The 20,515-nt window shown below is 42.6% G+C and overlaps 1 protein-coding gene across 3 annotated transcripts in view; it reads right to left on the bottom strand.

Moving 5' to 3' along the window:
* Positions 1-16,913, bottom strand: part of rnf31 (ring finger protein 31) — a 60,940-nt gene extending 44,027 nt beyond the window's left edge. For all 3 annotated transcript variants that reach the window (XM_085438280.1, XM_085438281.1, XM_085438282.1), the window contains exons 1-5: positions 16,740-16,913; positions 15,008-15,206; positions 13,961-14,107; positions 12,371-12,526; positions 3,130-3,186 (exon numbers count right to left, since the gene is read on the bottom strand). In XM_085438280.1, the coding sequence (XP_085294406.1) occupies positions 3,130-3,186; positions 12,371-12,526; positions 13,961-14,107; positions 15,008-15,205 (558 nt within the window). In that variant the 5' untranslated portion in view covers position 15,206; positions 16,740-16,913. The remainder of the gene's footprint in view (positions 1-3,129; positions 3,187-12,370; positions 12,527-13,960; positions 14,108-15,007; positions 15,207-16,739) is intronic.
* Positions 16,914-20,515: the final 3,602 nt, after the last annotated feature.

Raw genomic sequence — 20,515 nt, 5'->3', positions numbered from 1 at the left:
ATGTGTTCATGAAGCCATTTACAATTCTTGTTTGAGCTGCTGCTCACCACAAGCAAGCGCAGGCATACATTTTGGACTTTTCACAAGTCTTACAGCTTTTCCTACTGATACAAACTTCCCTTATAGCCATGCATACTACACAAAGTAATTAAGCAATAAACAGTAAAATAACAGAAACCTTCCTGTTTCTATTTTCTACTACAGAAATTTTAGTTTTGATTAGTAAGGTACCAACCTTAGGATTAGTAGATGACCTGATCTACCTCCTGAGTTACAGCCACGCCTTAAAAATCTGACAAATATGGTGTCTAATCAGGATGGCATTAACTTGGATTCTAGTAACACTGTGAGGAATCCTGGAGTAGTTTTGACCAGGATATGTCCTTCAATGTGAACATTAAACAAATATGTAGGACTGCTTTCTTTAATCAGCACAGGGCAGGGATAGCTCAGTAGGTAGAGTGGTGGCCCTCAATCCATTTTGGACAGAGAGGACAGATGGTTTGAAAGAGGAGTGAAAGAAGCCATCTATGTCCACTGTGAGCGACCATCTTTGAACAGAGGGGGGGGTTTACGACACCAACTCTCTGCCATCTATAATCCAGTTTTGAGATCCCTTCCCAGACGCCTTAACGCCCACTCACATCCTGGGCCATCTGACCTCAGGAATTCGCATGATAAGGTGGGGCCAGGTTTCACAATGAGCTCACCCGAAACTCTGGCTGATTGGGACCCACACCCAGTTTCACACCTTGGCTCAGGCGATTAGAGGATCATCAGGGGTCCTTTTGTCCCTCTGTGGGGGGATACTCCCACTAGGTTTATATCTGGGACTCTCCACCATTTGACCTTAGAACTGAAGAAGCTTCTTGGATGAGAGGTGAAACGTCTTCAAGCAACTTAAATAAGTCCAGACGCTTTTCTTTGCAAGCTCCTTTGACTACAATGACCTGGATGACTGAGAACCTTCACAGACAAAGAGGGAGCATATTTCACCCATACTGGCTTCTCTTCGATGGCTCCCTGTTACATCAAGAATTGAATTTAACCCTTGTGTTGTCCTTGGGACATTTTTGTCCCTGAGGTGTAAGGAAATCGGGAGGACATTATGAGGGTTACATTCACCACACGTGAATTTGTTTAGTATGTAAAAGATGGATGAAGCCACTGTGATGTCATCCAGTGGTCTTTGGACTGTTTGTTTTATGGAGATAACTGTTTAATCTCGGTTTGCTGCTTCATTTGGTCCCATTTCCTTAACCCTCACAATGTCCTCCTGATTTCCATACACTTGTGGTCCTCAGGGACAAAAGGACAACACAGGGGTTAAGTAAATAAGTGATTTATTAAACGATGAAATACAGATTTAAACAGTTTAGTGGGGATGGGATAAAGTAAAGAGATGCACCTGAAGCTAGGCGAGTGGCTCCAGCAGATCCCAGGAACAACATCTGAGATCTCTGTCCACAAGAGCACAGTCCATTAACAGCAAAGATACTGCTCAGGACCCTCAAGCTCCCAGGCCTCTCGGAAAGGACCCCCAAAAGACCAAAGGATAGATAGAATGTATATAAAAAGCATGACATTAAGAAGTGCAAGTTGAAATTGCAGGAAGTAATTTCAACATTAGTGGATGGAGACAGGGTGGGTTTAATGTGTGTGGGAGCAGAGGGTCTCTGAGGTGTGCTTATTGTTGTTGGTGACTACTCTACTGTGATTATTATTATTTTAATGTGAGAAAGTGGTTTATGGAAGTTATATAGTGATGTATTAGCAAATGTGAGGAGTTCAAGAGATTAAAAAGAAGTAGCTGGTTCCTTATCACAGCATGAAGCGCTCCCAGTATAGAAAGTCATCATGTTTATAGAGGGTCATCTATTCTATAGGGAGTGCACAGTGTGGCGTAGGTCAGCACAATCTTAACTAAAAGGTCACGAGCAGCCTCTCCTCCAGTTTATTCCTCTTTAAAACACCTCATACCTACATACAGACAAATGGAAAAACTTCTAAACCGCAGGTTAAAGTAGTAAGGACTGGACCGAGGAGGAATTACAAGCCTGCTACGCCTACACAGCCTGGAGTGTTTCTGAAGCTGCAACCAGGGGGGGGGACGACCAGAAACCAGAGGTCCAGAAACAAGCTGAGCAAGGAGATCAGGGTAACTAAAGGAGTTACAGTGAAAAGCTAGAAAACAGCTTCTTAGCTAATGACCGTGCATCAGCTTTAAGAGTTGTGAGAGTGCCTGTGCTGTATATATGTATGATCTATAGCAATCAGAAATATTGTGTGAAGGCCAAGAAAAATGCCCGAAAAATGTTTTTTCCCAAGTGGATCATCACGGCTTTTGCCTTCCTTCTATCTTAGTCCTGAGTCTGTTGACTCAGTGGTTTTGATTATTATTATCTTATGTTTCAGGTTAATTCTTAAGGCTTTCTTGTTCTTAGGGTTTGGTTTCTGTTTTGTATTTTGAGCGCCTTTGGTTCTGTGTCTCTGTGCCTGCCCTGGTCCCACGTCTGTGTTCCCTCCCTGTTGCCATGTCTGATGTCTTTGCGTTAGTCTTACGTGTCTTGAGTTGAGTCTGCGTTGATTCCTGTGTCTCGTTAGCTTTGATTTGTACCTGCTGTGTTATCACCTGTTCCCCATCCTCTTGTTGTCCGTCTGTATTTAAACCATGTGGTTCTCTCTGTCTGTGCCACATCGTCAATGTCCTCCATGTTCTGGTGAAGTTCTAGTTCCCAGTTCTGCTCTCCTAGTCTATGCTTCCTAGTTCTAGTTTCCTGAGTCTAGTTAGTTTTAGTTTGTGTTTGAGGTTCTTCATTTGTTTTTTGTAAAGTTTACTTCTAACAAAGAGTGAGTCCACATCCTGCCCACACACAGCACTAGCCTGACACCTTCCTTCTTTCACATAATGGTATGATCCCAGTCATGACCTGCTCCAAATGACATGCCTCGTGCTTTCTTGGCATATATAATTTTTGATCACTGCTTGCTTGAATCCGAATTATTAAGCTTCATTTCAGCGTAACTGTGGTCAGCACAGTAGCGAGCTCTTTTTGATGACACCGGTTTTATTTCCTGCAGTTTGAGAGCCACCAGTTTAACCACTTAAATGTAAGAGAAGAGACTCACCTTGTGTCTGAGTGTAGGAATGATTCTCTCATAGAATTCAGGATGGGGATGAGCCTCCTGAGATCAAACCAAACAAGTCATAATTAATGAAAAAACTACAGTGCATGTACAGTAGTGTGTGTGTGTGTGTGTGTGTGTACACACACACACACACACACACACATATATATATACATATATATATATATGTTTGCAATAGCTTGACATTTGAAAGTATGTCCTGTTAATATATCTCTCCCAAAGATGGAACAGTCATTCTCCTATCTGATGACGAGCCACTCTCCATGCTGCATCATAATTGACTCGTGTTCCTCAAACCAAACATCATAAAAGGAGTTGAGCAGTTCATTTCATCCACAGAGTTGCTTCACTTGATGCAGTCAGTATAAAGTCCTCCAGGAAGTGATGGTGATGAGTCAACAACTAAGTTATGTTTCTTTTTCTTGTTTTGAAGCGTTTGCCATAATTCTGGGTTGCTTCATTCATGATTTTTACTATATGATTAATAGGAAATGAGAACACTGTTTTTTCCCCTCAATTTAATTTGTTTGATTTGTGCATCTCTGAAAGATTGAACTGACTTTTGGCACAACTATAACAAGAGTTTCCAGTTAATCACGTCACTCTTAGTCATGAGCCAGTGACCACAGAATAGCCTCCTTGCTGTTGCTGGGAAATGTGATGCCAAGATTGATGGATATACTTCTGCTCTTTTATAAGGTAATTCAAATATTAAGGTGGTTATAATAATTTGTTACATCATCTTCATAGCTATATACACTGTCACCACCAAAAAAAGGTCACAAACTCTAATATTTCGTTGGATCGTCTTTCGCTGTGATTACGGCACGCATTCGCTATGGCATTGTCTCCATAAGCTTCTGCACTGTTACAAGATTTATTTCCATCTATAATTTTTCACCAAGAACTGCTTTGCTTTGAGGATGATAGAGTCTGAAAGCCTTCTCCAGCACATCCCAAAGATTCTCAATGGGGTAAAGGTCTGGATTCTGTGGTGGCCAATCCATGTGTGAAAATAATGTCTCATGCTCCCAGAACCATCTTTCACAATTTGAGCCCGATGAATCCTGGCATTGTCATCTTGGAATATGCCCGTGCCATCAGGAAAGAGTATAGTATAGTCAGTATATTCAGGTAGTCAGCTGACCTGTTTTGGAGCACATCGTGGCTCAAGAGTTGGGAGTTCGTATTGTAATCGGAAGGTTGCCGGTTCGAGCCCCAGCTTGGACAGTCTCGGTCGTTGTGTCCTTGGGCAAGACACTTCACCCGTTGCCTACTGGTGGTGGTCAGAGGGCCCGGTGGCGCTAGTGTCCAGCAGCCTCGCCTCTGTCAGTGCGCCCCAGGGTGGCTGTGGCTACAATGTAGCTGCCATCACCAGTGTGTGGATGGGTGGGTGAATGGGTGGATGACTGAACGTAGGGGTCCTTAGGGACTAGTAAAGCGCTATATAAATACAGGCCATTTACCACATACTGTTGGTGAACCTCGACCTGACCAACCAGACCCCGATCATAGCACTGCCCCCACAGGCTTGTACAGTAGGCACCAGGCATGATGGGTGCATCACTTCATCTGCCTCTCTTCTTACCCTGATGTGTCCATCACTCTGAAACAAGGTAAATCTGGACTCATCAGACCATATGACCTTCTTCCATTGCTCCAGAGTCCAACCTTTATGCCCCCTAGCAAAGGGAAGCCTTTTTTTCCGGTTTGCCTCACTGATTAGTACTTTTCCTACAGCTACACAGCTGTTCAGTCCCAATCCCTTGAGTTCCCTTTGCATTGTGCGCGTGGAAATGTTCTTACTTTCACTATTAATCATAGCCCTGAGTTCTAGTGTTGTTTTTTTCTTTGATTTGACTTCAACGTGTAAGTGATCATGATCATTCAGGATTTTTTTCCGGCCACATTTCTTCTTCTAAGACGATGGGTCCCCACTATCCTTCCACTTTTTTATAATGCGTTGGACAGTTCTTAACCCAATTTTAGTAGTTTCTGCAATCTCCTTAGATGCTTTCTATGCTTGATGCATGCCAATGATTGACCCTTTTTAAACACACAATCATCTCTTCCACGACCACAAGATGTGTCTTTCCACATAGTTGTTTATGAAATGAGAAGCAACTCATTGCATCAGTTAGGGTTAAATAACTTGTTGCCAACTGAAAGATAATCACCCACGCAGTCATTTTCAAGTAAGAGGCTCATACCTATTTGCTTAGTTAAATCTAGGTGGCAGCTTCTTTGGGGGCCAGTCAGTGTATATTGTAGGGTCTAACTTACAATATAAGGCCTTGAGGCGACTACTGTGTTGTGATTTGGTGCTGTATAAATAAAATTGAATTGAAATATAAATAATAACATGAAATACTTTACTCTGGCTGCAGGTTATTCTGATGTCTGACGTAGAGTTTCCTTATCACAACCCTAGTTGTGTTGAAGTTTGGAGGAACTTCAACCAGAGTTTGAGGGTTAGAGCCAGACTGCTGAAGCAGCCAGCAGCACTCATACTCAGTGCAGGGCTCGCAAAATCGCAAACCCAACGTCCCGGGGCTAGCAATTTTTCCAGTCGGGCTACCAAAATCCATCTCAGCCCTGCCCGTCAGGCTATCGTAGGAAGGAAAAATATATGTCAATGCTTTTGCATTCTTTCGCAAATGTAGCTGGGTAATTATGTCATTGGCATTGATGAGCCACTGTCAACATATTGAAATCGCGTTTGAATTTACGCTAGTTTTTTGCTTTCACTTTCACTTTGCGATCACGCAAACTGTGTATATGTCACACAGTGGAAAATTGTGTTTTTATAGTTTGTTTTGGATCAGACTGTGTTGGTACATAGTGTCGATTTTATTTGCATGATTTTATTGTAATAGTGATATTGCATGTTTGTTTATTGATATTCCTATTGCATGATTTTATCCCCATATTTATAGTGTGTGTTTAGTGTTGATTGAACAATATGCTTTTTTTATTCCACTGTGGATTAAGCGGACAATTGTAGGCACCTGTGAGGTTGGGGCGTTCCCTGAGGTGGCCTTTCAGCCGCCAAACTGACTTAAGGGAGATAGTGAGCGCAAAGACTGAAAGAGAGACACACGAAAAGTGAAGAGCTGGAAACAAAACGTGTGCAAGCCAGCATATGAACAGAAGGACCTCCGGCCTGACTGTGGGGCGCCACGAGACATTCGGCGATCGGCCAGCATAACCCGGCGATCCAGTCCCGACGGACAGAATAGCGACCGTGGGAGGCGACGCGTGAAATCCACAGTAGGGCAGGGGTACGCCTCTGCCTGCATCTGTGAGTATCGCTTTCCCACTGTTGGGCGCTAGGCGTAGCTTTGCCGGGGAAGGGTAACAGCGGCTGCGCCGACAACGTTGCTGGCCCGTGTCTGTTGTTTCAGGGCGGAGCTACGAGGGAGGCCGTGCGAGGAGGTGGAGAGTGGCTGGACTGCACGATTGCGCACAGTCAGGTGGAGATAGGAGCCTCCTCCCTGGTCTTCTGCTGGCGAGATTCCCCATCCCGGAAGAGGAGTTCCTCTCCTGTCTCTTTCAGCTCAGGAGAATTTGCCCGCGTGTTGCTGGACTGTGAGAATTAGGACCCTGGGGGGAGTTTTTAGCATAGGGAAAAACATTCATTTAGCTTTGTGTTTTTAGTGTTTAATCATTCCTGCCGGCAGGGTTTTTAGCAGGTTGCAAACACTATTTTTATTGTATACGGGGATTTTAGCTTGTATTCGGGGCTCTGACTGTGTTTTATCCTGAAAATAAATGGTGTGTTTGAAGCCAGCTAAGTTTCTGTGCTCTGAGCGCTGACCCACTCACTCCCCTTTCTGCTTGTATGTATACAGACGTGGTGGTGAAGATTTAGGTCCACCAGTTTAGCGGCTACATATAGAGAGCGGCAGCACTGATTGGTGAGTGACAGATCAATTGCGCACCAATTCCTCTGGCATCGTCTTACCAATCGTTAGATTACTATTCAAACGTGACAAGTGAAATCTCCTGCAGCAAGCTTAAACATGTCATAGAGGTTCATTTCGCAGAGAATCGCTGACTGTTATGTAAGTACGTGTGTAAAAGCAGATGAATTTATGAAGATATTTTAGTTCTGCAGAGCCAAATGAGACAGGTCAGGGTGAAGACGGGACAGCAAAGAAAAGCTGATCACAAAACAGAAAACTTATGACAAATCAGACAATGAGGCAAAAAGAAAGCGCAGCTTTTTTTGTTTCATGGACAAAAGAATTTCTGTGGTTGGAATATGATGAGCTAAATAACATGATGTTCTGCCAGGTGTGTCATGAGTTTCCCTCCATTTCTGAGTCGACAAGCGCCTTTGTTACTGGGACCAGTCATTTTAAGAAAGACCCCATCAGAGCCCATGAGAAATGCAAGAAATGCATTATTGCTCAGTCTGCAGTATCTTTCCCAGAACAAAAAACAATTGCAAAAAACATACTAACAATAAACAATAAACACAGACTGATTCATGTTCTACAGTTCTTACAAGTTCATAGAAATTTCTGTTCAATTAGAACCAAGTATTTGAGTTGATGATTGTAATTTTTATACAGTTGTTGTAATTTGTGTTTTAACTTTTTTTTGATTGATGTTTCGTTTCCTTTACAATATTATACTTTAATGCAGCGGTCTCCAACCTTTTTTGTGCCACGGACCGGTTTATGCCCGACAATATTTTCATGGACCGGCCTTTAAGGTGTCGCGGATAAATACAACAAAATAAAACTAGTACCGGTACCGAAAAAAGAAGATTTATTCATAACAGACGTGAAAAGACCCAGGAACACCGAGTAAACGATAAAAACGATAACAAAATAACGCTGAAAACCGATAAAAACCCTGAAAACCACACATTTCACACCTGAGCCTCAACTCTCGCGGCCCAGTACCAAACGACTCACGGACCGGTACCGGTCCGAGGCCCGGGGGTTGGGGACCGCTGCTTTAATGTATAACATTGTAAAGGAAACAAAACACCAATCAAAAAATTGCTCTTTTTTTTAAATTCGGGCTACTTAAATTTATTTTGGCTACCAAAAGCTGAAGAGTGCCTGCCCGAAAGGCTACCAGGGATTTTGAAATTTTGCGAGCCCTGCAGTGAGTGAAAAGTATGTGACCTGTTTCATGTGTCTGTATCCCAACAGTCAGAAGTCAACTTCACATTTAAGAGTTGAACATTTGAAAGAGCCAATCCCCTCGGCTCCAGACGTGGAATTCACAAAATTGGCCGAGTTTATTCTGCTGTAAGACACTTGCCTCCAAAATTTAATTTGGTTTTGAATAACATTCATTTGGGATCACTTTTTCAGAGGTGAGATCTCCACAAGTACGGTTTTTATGTTATACTGGAACCATTGATCAATGATATAAACACTGGACAGCTAAGGGCTAAGTCTTCCATTATCTGGGGAGCAGTTCTATGGTACAATCTCACAAATCACTGGAGATAATCTAGGGATACACAAACGTCTTGGCTTAAACGAGTCATTCAGGAGCCGTCATTTCTGTTGCCTTTGTTTAACTGAGAAGAGTGATTCTTAAACCGTATACAGTGAGGATGATCCTTCGTGGAAAAGATGTGTTTGAAATGCATTGCCAGTCTCTCCAGGAAAACCCAAGTTTTTATATGGTTTGAAAAAACATTCACACTTAAGTATTTCAATGTTTGTAATTCCGACTTATTTGATATAATGCATGATATTTTTGTGGGAGTAGCTCAGTACGAGATCAAAAAGCTCTTTGAATATGTCACGCATCACTTAACATCAGAACAAGACTTGCTTTCCAGGATTTAGGGTTTTGATGATGGAGTGATTTTGGAGAGTGCTGGCAGTGGCATTGGTTTGAGTTCTATTCAGTGTCTTGTGACATTATTATTCTTGCAGGACATGAAAACTGGAATTTGTTTTTGTTGTTGTTACCTCAAATAATGAACATAGTTTTTCCACTTTCTATCACAATGACAATATTTGACTGCATTAGAATTTGTTGACCACCACAAACTATTTATCCACATAGAAACTTGATACGTAAGCATGATTCTATGATCCATTATTGGCCCCCTTATTACACATGTGGAGTATGAGGTTTGAAAAAAATTGGGAAAAAGGGCTTAAAATACTTCCCTTTACATGCAATTAATGCAGAATTTATAAATGTTTTATAAATGTAGAATTTATAAATGTTTTATAAATGTAGAATTTATAAAAGAACAGGTATGTGCGTTATGCAGAACCTCGTTGTTTTAACAACCCTGAAAATGGAAAATAGACACGCTTATGAAGCACTGTTTAAACTGAAGGCCATCAGCTACGCGGAGGAACATGGAAATCGAGCAGCCGCGAGAGAATTTAAGATTAATGAATCGATGGTTCACAAGTGGAGGAAGCTAGAAAACAAGCTCCAACAGGTCAAGAAAACGCAGCTGAGTTTCCGCCAGAGGTGGGACCAAGTCATTGTTTTGCAAGTCTCAAGTAAGTCTCAAGTCTTTATCCTCAAGTCTCAAGTCAAGTCTCAAGTAATGTCAGGCAAGTCAGAGTCGAGTCTCAAGTCACTGGTGTAAAAGTCCGAGTCAAGTCACAAGTCTGAAACTTTGAATTTCAAGTCCTTTCGAGTCTTTAAAAAACAAAACGAAAAAATAATGTTGCAGTTATGCTAAATGTAAATATTAGACCATGTAATTTTTAAATCTGTGTTTTTCTCAACACATGACAAAATAGTGAACTTAGAAAATATACACAAATTGTGAAATTGCACCTCTTTAAAATGCAGCTCAATTAAACCTAGCTCCAAGAATAGTTTTCACCGACAGTTCTGAGATAAGCTGCATGTTATTCTTGGATGCGGTTGTAGGACCAGCTTTAAAATCGCATGACAAAAATATCATACACATTAAAAAAAACTGTATCACCAACGTAGCCTGGACAACATTTGCTAGTTAGATGAAGTCAGCTATCTCATCGTAGCATATTTATATGCATATTTATAATTACACGGTTCTTGGAGTGAGTGCATACACTCATGAAGTTTAGTAACTTCAGGTCACTGCAACAAGCCCAGGTACAGTTTACCGACGGATGGGTGCAGGACCTTGAAATGCACCGTGTAGAACGAAAGACCATCGTACGTATCATAAGTTTACCAGTCTCACAAATCGTCTTCATAAATACACATTCCTTAACCGTTTATTAATAAGACCTTTGAGCTCAACGGTAATTAATTAGTAGTGGAAATAATTTCTGGTACGCATCACAGAAATGTAGCAGTGACAATAATATTGTATGCTGTAATCGTACTGGACAATTAGTGATACAAAAAACCTGTTTTATCCTGTGAATAAAAGTATATGTTTTTGTCAATGTACCATAATAACAGAAGCGAAACGCAATATTGTGTCAGGACAATTCACTATTTATGCACAATAAATAAAGGAGCATAGCGCGACAATTTCTGTTCAGCGCCAGACTTGCTTGTAACCTATATCACCAGTTATGTTATGAAAATGACGTATTAACTACTAAAAAACACTGACCTTCGTGTAAATGCTTGGAGCAGACTAACCTGTGAGCTGGAGTGTTCTGGGACGTTATATTTGATCTTTGAATGGCTGCAATCCAGGCCATCCGTCGCGTCTTTGTTACTTCGGAAACATGGCTCGAACAATTTCTCTTCAACGACGTAATCCGATAACAACCGATCTCTTTACCCGTCGGCTTCCCGTGGCTGTCATGCGACCGGCTATTGCAGTTAATGATACAACAGCTTCTTGACATTTTTGTGTTTCTTTTTATCGCTGTGTAACTGATTTTAATTGAAAGCCTGCGTGCGCTAGTACCGCTTGCCACGAGTTCCCAGAATCCTTTGCGGTTCTACCCGTGAATGACGTCACATTTTCAATCTCTATATAATATGCATGTTAAATTTTATATTTGGGGTAAAATATCAAGTCTTTTCAAGTAAACCGGTTCAAGTCCAATTCAAGTCCCAAGTCATTGGTGTAAAAGTCCAAGTCAAGTCACAAGTCTTAGAACATTTTTTCAAGTCAAGTCTAAAGTCATAAAATTAATGACTCGAGTCTGACTCGAGTCCAAGTCATGTGACTCGAGTCCACACCTCTGGTTTCCGCGGACATAAGGCGAGGTGGCCCGAGTTGGAGGAAAGACTCGAGCGGTGGATCATCGAGCAAAGAACGAGTGGGAGAAGCATTTCGACGGTCACCATTCAGCTAAAAGCAGTTTCACTAGCTGAAGAGATTAACATTGAACATTTCCAAGGAGGTCCGTCTTGGTGCTTTCGTTTTATGAAACGGTGCCATTTCTCCATCCGGACCAGGACTACGGTAGCGCAGCAACTTCCAGCGGATTATAAGGAAAAGCTGGCCATCTTCCGCTCCTACTGCAGCAAACACATCGCCGCCAAACACATCCAGCCCAGCCACATCACAAACATGGACGAGGTGCCGCTCACTTTCGACGGTGAGTCACACTGTGGAGAAGCAGGGGACCAGCACGGTAGCGATACGCACAATGGTCTTCTTTTACTGTTGTGCTTGGCTGCCATGCTAATGGACAGAAACTGCCGCCTATGGTGATTTTTAAGAGAAAGACTTTGCCTAAAGAGAAGTTTCCAGCAGGAATCATCATTAAGGCAAATGAAAAGGGCTGGATGGATGAGGAAATGATGAAAGAGCGGCTGAGGGAGGTGTATGTAAGGAGACCAGGTGGTCTTTTCCACACATCACCATCGCTGTTGATCAATGACTCTATGCATCTCACAGCCGATGTGAAAAAACAAGTGAAGCAAATGAACTGTGAGCTTGCTGTTATTCAGGAGGCCTGACCAAGGAACTCCAACCGCTGGACATCGGTGTGAACCGGCCGTTCAAAGTAAGGCTGCCAGCGGCGTGGGAGCGATGGATGACCAATGGAGACCACCGTTTCACTAAGAGTGGAAGGCAGCGCCGGGCGAGTTACGCCACAATTTGCGAATGGATTGTCGATGCTTGGGCTAACATGTCTGCTGGCACTGGAGCAGCCAGTAATCGAAACGCTAACCTTCCAATTACTGGATGACCTGATCTACATTGAACTGACAGATCTGGTCAAAGCCAACCTTTTAAAAATCTCTTTGGTTCTGCAGCAAACTCACGTCGGCACAGGGACAACTAGTAATACGCATACAGAAAGTTTACACAAACCTTGATAAGCATTTCTAGTTCCATTCTCAGGCTCATCACTTCCAGAGTTACCGCAGCAACTCTGCCCACATCAGGATCTGTAACATCATCAGGGAAACTGAGTCCATCTGGCTGCTGATTAGAGTAACCATAGAGACAGAGTACAGCGCGTCCTCCCTGGGAATATAACAGACAGGGTAGAAGGTAATGAAATGTTAGTGGTTAGTACCAGCAGCGGTAACTGGAACATTTCTGTCACTTCCTACTAGTCTGCATCAGTAGGACCGGGCATTTTCACACAGAGCTATGATCACATCAATCATAAACATTAAAACAAGAGAAAGAGGAGTCCACAACTAATTAGTCTCAACCGGGCAAACATCACACAATTATAATAGAAACATAAATTATTTTGAACACTAAGACACACACAGCTGAACAGCGTGCTGAGTGATTACAGCTAGCATAGCAGTCTGTTGGCACGGGAACTGTCACTACATTGAAGAAGAGTAAGGACAGATGGAGGGTGAAGGAAAGAGATGCTGCCATTAATCTGTGATTGGGGAAGGAACTGCGCCTGCTGACGAGGTTTTGTACCTTAAAAAAATGCTTGTTTTGCCATCATCTTTGGTGGTGGTGGACTTTCAGTGTGGGTGGGTCCACCCACCTCCTCCACACACACCAACAAGAAACTAGGAGAGGTAAAGGCTGGCTTTTGATGTCTTAGCAGGAAAAATGTGCACCTGCAGCCCTCAGAAGCTCATTACTCTCATCTCCTTGGTCATTGTTGAAATTGCTTCCTTGTGTTTGTGTTTATTTGCTGATCTGTGGAGATTTTCTCTTAACTCTTCGTTCTCCTTTTGGAGTAACTCATATGTCTCATACTCGCTTATTTGACCCTCCGAGAGTGTGTGCTCTACTTTGTCAAGTTTCTTGTTGCATCCATTCAAGTTTCCTGTCATCGAGTGAAGCTAAAGCTTTGTCGGTCACATAATAATCAACATTTTATGTTGTTTTGCCTCTTTGCCACTTTCCCACTTCATTGTTTGCATCTAATTCTCACATGCTCCCTGGACTACTCCACCGATCTGTCAGCTTTTCACCACAGCCAATTTTCACTCCTCTTTTCAGTAAAACTTGACCTCTGACCTTTCAACCTGGCAACTGAGGCCATTGTAATTCAACCTTGTTGTTGATGGTATTGATTTGAAACTAATTCACAAACTCGGGAAACCACACCGTTCGCCACCCCGTCAGCCTTTTACATGTGAGGGGTAAAAATGTCTGTATCTGTCTCACACAGCAGCCTGACAGCCAATGAGCTCTTTGTATTCTTTCCCTTCATTCCTTTCCTTTTTTTTTTCCCCTGTCCCGTTTGCTTTCTTAGCCGTCAGAATTAATGTCTGAAAGCCAACAAAGATACCCAACGGATTTACTTTGCAAAGTGGATCAGCACAGCCTTGCCGTTTTGGTCCATTCGATCAGCCTTTGTTTTTATTATTTATTTTATTTTCAGTTATTACAGACGGGATAGGAAAGGGAGAAAGAAAGATGAAGGAACAGAAAAACAGAGGGGAAGAGGGACAGTGAGTGATAATACTTTATCATTACCTGGATAGCATCAACTGTGGCCCTGAACACTGGGTTGTTGTGTTTTACAGTCCTCCAGTACTTTGGCCTGTTGGGATTTGTCAGATTACAGCCATACTTTTCGAGGATGTTAAGCGCTGTAGATAAGCGCTGAAGAGATCCAAGAGTCTGCAAAGGAAGCAGACACATTTTAGCATCAATTTTAATCTGAAACGTGGCCTGTATTTGTACAGCGCTTTACTCGTCCCCAAAGTGCTTTACACATCCAGTCATAGAAGAATACAGTTAAGCTGAACCCACACTGTTTCGGTTGTAGTGGTGTGACATACTACAACACTGAACACATTCAAACATCTATCTTCCTGTCGACCCTTACATCACATTTGTAACTGCCTGTGTGTGGGGGGCGGTGTACCCGCCGCAGTCACATTTATACTCACGTAGGAAGCCGTTGCAGTACTCAGCGTCACCACTACTGAGCGTCGTCACTCGGACAGTTTTGCTACATAAGTGCTATAGGAGTAGTAGAAGTCAAAACCAGAAGCCTTTGTCGAGTGTTCAGAGTGTTCAGGTCATAAACTCAGCTGTCTGTATGTCTCTCAGCTCCTGAGCTGGAGCATCATTAAACCAACAGGATCACACAATCATAGACAATCTCAGGACACCTTTGACACGTTCATTTTTGGGACTCTGGCCTTGTGAAGAAGTAAACCTGATGATTTAGTATAAACCTCTTTGAAAGCAATCATTTGAAGTGCATGCCTTTATCAGGCTCTCACAGCATGTCGGGGGAACTCTGGCCCCCTCAACCTTCGCTGAGGTTTTCAAAACTTTTATTAAGCTCCCACCACAGCATATCAATCAGGCTGAGGCCTGGGCCATTGCAACATCTTGATTACATTCTTTTTCATTCATTGTGTTGTCTACCTGCTATTCTTTGAATCAAGTCACGATCCAAACAACAGAGTGTGAGATGTAGCCAAATCCTGAAAATCTTGGTCTCAGTCTGGATTGAGGTTAGACATATTTCCAGATGGGACTAATAAACATGCAGTTGATCTTTCTCACCTCCTTCCTGTTTCTGCCAAAGCTGTTCTCTATGACCATCGTTTCTGCAGCAATGTGGTGGTATTTAGAGCAGGGTGGTAAGGGCAGATTAGCCATGGCCACTACCCCAGCCCGCAGATCCACCACTCTGCCCCCAGAATACAGACACACTTCAGCCTGACTCCGCACATCCTGCAGCTGCTCAGAGAGGGACGCCATTCTGCACACACACACGGTTGATGCATGCCGTTTAGTTAAAACAACAACAAATAAATCTGACGACATGCATGCACAGTATCTCAGATCAGTGTATTCAACATGAAATATGAATTCCTTTGGTCTCATATTACTGCACAAATTGGCACTTTTGTTTCGTTTAAAGTGAACTTTTTTTGGAGTGCTCTTCTCTGGAAGTTGGCACAAATGACTGTAACTGAAATGCTGTTGTGCTGCCATGCCCACATCAGATTACGTAATTTTCTCGAGTGTTCCTAAAAAGTCCTTTTTCGATTTAGTCGTTTAGATAATGCAGTAAAAACTCTTTATTCCAAGTAAGTTACATTTGTCATTGAAATGTCAATTCAAACATTCTGCTGTGCTGTTGCTGTTCCTACCATCTCTGACTTCTTTATATTTGACTTCTAAAGAGACAGACTTGCTCAGCAACAGTTCTTCAGGCCTTTTTCAGAGTTTGACTTTGACATTGGCCTTTTTCAGTCATGGCAGTCCAACCTTGTACCTGACCATTTTCACTTTTGTATTATTTAAAGCCTCTGAACTGGAAGAGTGGCTGTCAAGACACCATTCTTGAGAAAGAGAATTAATTTTTACACAAAAACTGGAATGATGAATCCAAATGTCAAATGTTTGGTTCACATCTCGAGTATACAAATACACCAGTGAGTGCCTAAGAGCCAAGTGTAAAACACGGTGGAGGCTTCATCATGGTTTGGTGCTGCATTTTAGCCAGTTGTGCTGGAGATCTGGTCTAAATGTGTGATGGAATGATGAATGCAGGAAACGTACTGTCCACTTTTAATCTGCCCTCTTGAAAGGTTCTTACTGGGAACAGCTTTCATAGCATGCATGGACTGAAAAACCCCACACAGTGGAAACGATGTGGGATCATCTCGACAGAGAACAGAACAAAAGGCAGACACATCTGTTAATATGGTTTAAGAAGCCTAGAAACTTCTATGAGCCGCTAATATGGTTCAAACTGTACAAACTCACTTTTTGCTTTATATGCTGCATTATGTGTTGGCACATGTTTCAGTAAATCACTGTATCCACATTTTCCCAATTAAATATAAAGAAATTGGGAGTTTTACACAGTCCTGATGATAAAAGTATATTTCACATGATGTTATCAGACTCCAGGTGCTAACACGTATTTGACCACAACACAGACCGGTGACTGTCTGCAGGTGTTCACTGCATCCCTGAGCTCCGGCTCCATCCGTGAGATGAGCTGGAACAAGTCGCTGAACATGCAAAGCTGCTAAATCTGTTTTCACGTGCAGTACAATTGAGTGCACTTTGCTCGAAGAGCTTGTTCTCTGATTGCAGACCTCCTGGTTACAAAACAAAGACGCAGAAGGACGATGCGCTATTTCCAGTAGTCAGTGCAAAGCAGCAGGTGCGCCTATGATCAGCTCATAGCGGCACAATGTCCTGTAAACGATTCATTATTAATGATTAAAGCAGCAAAGCTGTTATTAGCGAGGATCGGCACGGTGAGCCCGCCTCCTACCTGTGCTGCTGTCCGGCTGCACTGCGGTGGAATCACTGTTACGGCACAAATGTCTGTTTGTACCGCCGAAGGAAGCCCCGCAGAAACGGCAAAACACTCCCGCAACAGCGCGGTGTGCAACTGCTGTACTGGAGACACAGCGGCAGGGCCTCCCTCTCTCCCCCTCCCTCATCGGGCAAAACGTGGAAGCGGCGCAGATTACGTCACCAGTGGACCCTCTGCGGCGCAAACGCAGCAGCGCCAGCTGCTTTCACATTCACGTTAAGGATGCTGCACCTGATGTCTCCAGGTTATTGCATTATTGCACAAGGAAATGTTAAGTGACCATCCTGTCAGGCACAGTCAAATGTGTTTGTTGCAGCAGGCTGTAAACATGCACAGTGTTTTCATGAAGGCCAAAAATGTAGCATTAAATATTCAGTCCTGTTGATGGGAATCGGAGACGATGGATGGTCAGTGTTCCGTTTATTTACTTTTTTCTCTGAGTAGTTGGTCTTTCTCTTTCACACTGGCCACTTCCTAAAGAGCAGAAGGAAGGTGCATCTGTCTCTTCAACTCCTCCCAGTTGGATGCACGTGGAGTACTTCCTCAGGGAGGTATCAGGTGGCATTTAGGTGCTCCAACACCTCAGGTTTATCACCTCATTCTGTGATAAACCCTTGCACTACCACTTATAGGGATGCCTCCCCTGCTCTTTGTGATAAATTCTTAAAGTATTACTCTGAACAAATCTCAGCTCTAAGGGCTTCTCATCCATCTCATCCATCATCAGTTTTAGACCCAGTTCCAGCCTCTGAATGCTTGACTGTCCTTCAACAGTTTGAGCCAGTGTCTTATTCTGCTTTAAAACATATAATTGATCATCTCAAAATCTCTGGTTCCCCGCATGATATTCTTCCTTCTCGTTTCTTTAAGGAAGCTTTACATATTATTGGTCCTTGTATCTTATCTCTGCTGAATGCATCATTGTCATCAGGTTGTGTACCGTCTGTCTTTAAGCATGCTGTTGTGCAACCTATTATGAAAAAGAAAAATCTTGACCTAATTGGTCTCACCAACTACAGGTCGATCTCCAAACTCCCTTTTATTTCCAAAATATTGGAAAAGGTAGTTCTAAAACAACTTCAGGCCTTTTTAGATGCAAATGGTATTAATGACAAGTTTCAGTCTGGTTTGAAACCTCGCCACAGCACAGAGACAGCCTTACTTAGAGTTTTTAATGATCTTCTTTTAACTGCTGACTCTGGATATTCTGTGGTCGTAGTTTTACTTGACTTGTCTGCTGCTTTTGACACGGTTAACCACAACATTCTTCTATCAAGATTGGAACATGTTGTTGGTCTCAAAGGTTTTATCTTGGTTTAAATCCTATCTCTCAGAGAGGTCGTTCTCTGTTGCTATGGGGCAACACTCCTCGGCTTCTGCCCCTATTTACTGTGGTGTGCCTCAAGGGTCCGTGCTCGGTCCTGCTCTCTTCTCTTTGTACATGTTGCCCTTGGGATTAATTTTTAGTAAATACAACATCTCCTTTCACTGTTATGCCGATGATATCCAGATTCAGAGCGTTCTCACTCCCGAGGCGTAACATGTCGACGTTTTGTCACGTCCCGCGGCGTTCCTGAGGAACGCGAAAGGAGACCTTCGGCGTTCTTATGGTACGCGGCGGGTTATTGCTGGAATCCAGTGCAATGACGCTCCCGCGGTAGTAGACGTTCCAGCCCTGTATTTCAGCCCTAAACCTAACCTTATCCCTAGCCCTGACCATAACCTTATTCCTGACCTTAACCAGGTCTTTAATGATGTTAAATAGCGTGTTTCTAAGCGATTTGAAGAAAAAGAGCGAACATGTGTAGGTTCAGTCCAGACGGTTCTCATATTTCCTCTTTTTCCGAGGTCGTCATTTAGGAACGTGGTGGGTAGCTGAAAACGTAATATGGTGACGATTTGTCACCTAGCGTAAAATGTTACGCTTTGGGAGTGAGAACGGGTTGCCAGATTTATTCACCTTTGAAATCCGATGTGACTGCTTCTTTGCAACCTCTGTTCAACTGTTTGCATGAAGTTAAAATTTGGTTATCACATAATTTTCTTACATTGAACGAGAATAAGACTGAAATCATAGTCTTTGGTAGTCACACTCCGCTAGACCAGTTAGCTGATGCCCTTGGCCCTCTCGCTAGCCATCTTTCGTCCACTGTAAGAAACCTCGGAGTGTTCCTGGATGGCTCTTTTAAACTCGAGAAACAGGTGTCCACTGTGGTAAAAAACAGCTTTTACCAGTTGCGTCAGATTTCCAAAGCAAAGCCGTTCCTTCCTTTAAAGGACCTTGAAACGCTTATCCACGCATTTATTACATCCAGATTGGATGACTGTAACTCCCTCTACTCGGGCCTCCAACACTCCTCTCTTTGCCGGCTCCAGTTAATTCAAAATGCAGCTGCGCGTCTTTTAACAGGTACGAGAATTCATGAACACATAATAATAATAATGGATTTATATAGCGCTTTTCAAGGCACCCAAAGCGCTTTACAATGCCACTATTCATTCACTCTAGCATTCATACACTGGTGGAGGCAGCTACAGGTGTAGCCACAGCTGCCCTGGGGCAGACTGACAGAAGCGAGGCTGCCATTTCGCGCCATCGGCCCCTCTGGCCAACACCAGTAGGCAAGTAGGGTAAAGTGTCTTGCCCAAGGACACAACGACCAGGACAGAGAGCCCAGGGATCGAACCGGCGACCTTCCGGTTACAGATACGCTTCCCAACCCCCTGAGCCACGGTCGCCCCGTCCAATTTTAGCCAAATTACATTGGCTCCCTGTTAAATATCGCATAGATTTTAAAATTCTTTTGTTCACTTTTAATATTTTGAATAATTTAGCGCCCAGTTATCTTTCTGATTTACTCCATTCATACAATCCCAACAGAGCACTTAGATCATCCAACCACAGGCTCCTAGCACAACCTAGGACTCGAATGAAGTCGAGAGGCGACCGGGCCTTTGCATCCGTGGCACCCAGACTCTGGAATAACCTCCCCGTTCATATTCGCACTGCCGAGTCGATCCAGTCTTTTAAATTACGTCTTAAAACCTATTTTTTTACTTTGGCTTTTGATTCAGTCTAGTTGGCTGTTTTAGCTTGTTGCGTTGTTACCTATTGTTTGTTGTCCTCTTTTATTGTTTGTTTAACTGTCTCATGTTTTTATTGACTGTGAAGCACTATGGTCAACACTGTTGTTTTAATATGTGCTATATAAATAAATTTTGATTTGATATTATTCCACGCTTTTTTGTCTTAATTATGATCATTATCTCATATAATTATTGAAACATTCATTTTAGTTTAGTAGTATTTAATAAATTATAAATACCATCAATTTTACATGTAATGAAAGTACAGGATATATGAACGCTGACCTTTGTTTGTTTGTTGTTTTTGAATATTGAATTACTTGTTGTTATGTAATGAAAACAATCACATTAGTGGGAGTGGAAGGCTGGCCTGTTTCTGCCAAACAATAAAAACTCAAAGATTAGAAACTTGAGGACATTATTTCATCGTTTCAGAAAGACTCAGCCAACACATGAAAACCGTAGGAGTTAGAATTACTGTGATGCTGCAGAAACATTTAATTAATCTAAAAGTAAAGTACTATGTTTGAGCAAATAAAGTTGAAGTGTTTTGATTTGCAGAATTTGTAGTGGTTATATTAGCAAAACTACCTGATGTGGCACAAATACAGACACAAAAATACACACAACAAGATGAGGTCACA

Source organism: Copadichromis virginalis, linkage group LG18, assembly GCF_057382275.1.
Source record: "Copadichromis virginalis isolate Kocher_CV1m ecotype Utaka linkage group LG18, C_Virginalis_male_GT1.1, whole genome shotgun sequence".
Classification (NCBI taxonomy): domain Eukaryota; kingdom Metazoa; phylum Chordata; class Actinopteri; order Cichliformes; family Cichlidae; genus Copadichromis; species Copadichromis virginalis.
The sequence above is the reverse complement of the archived record's forward strand: the minus strand, read 5'-3'. Positions and strand labels throughout refer to the sequence as shown.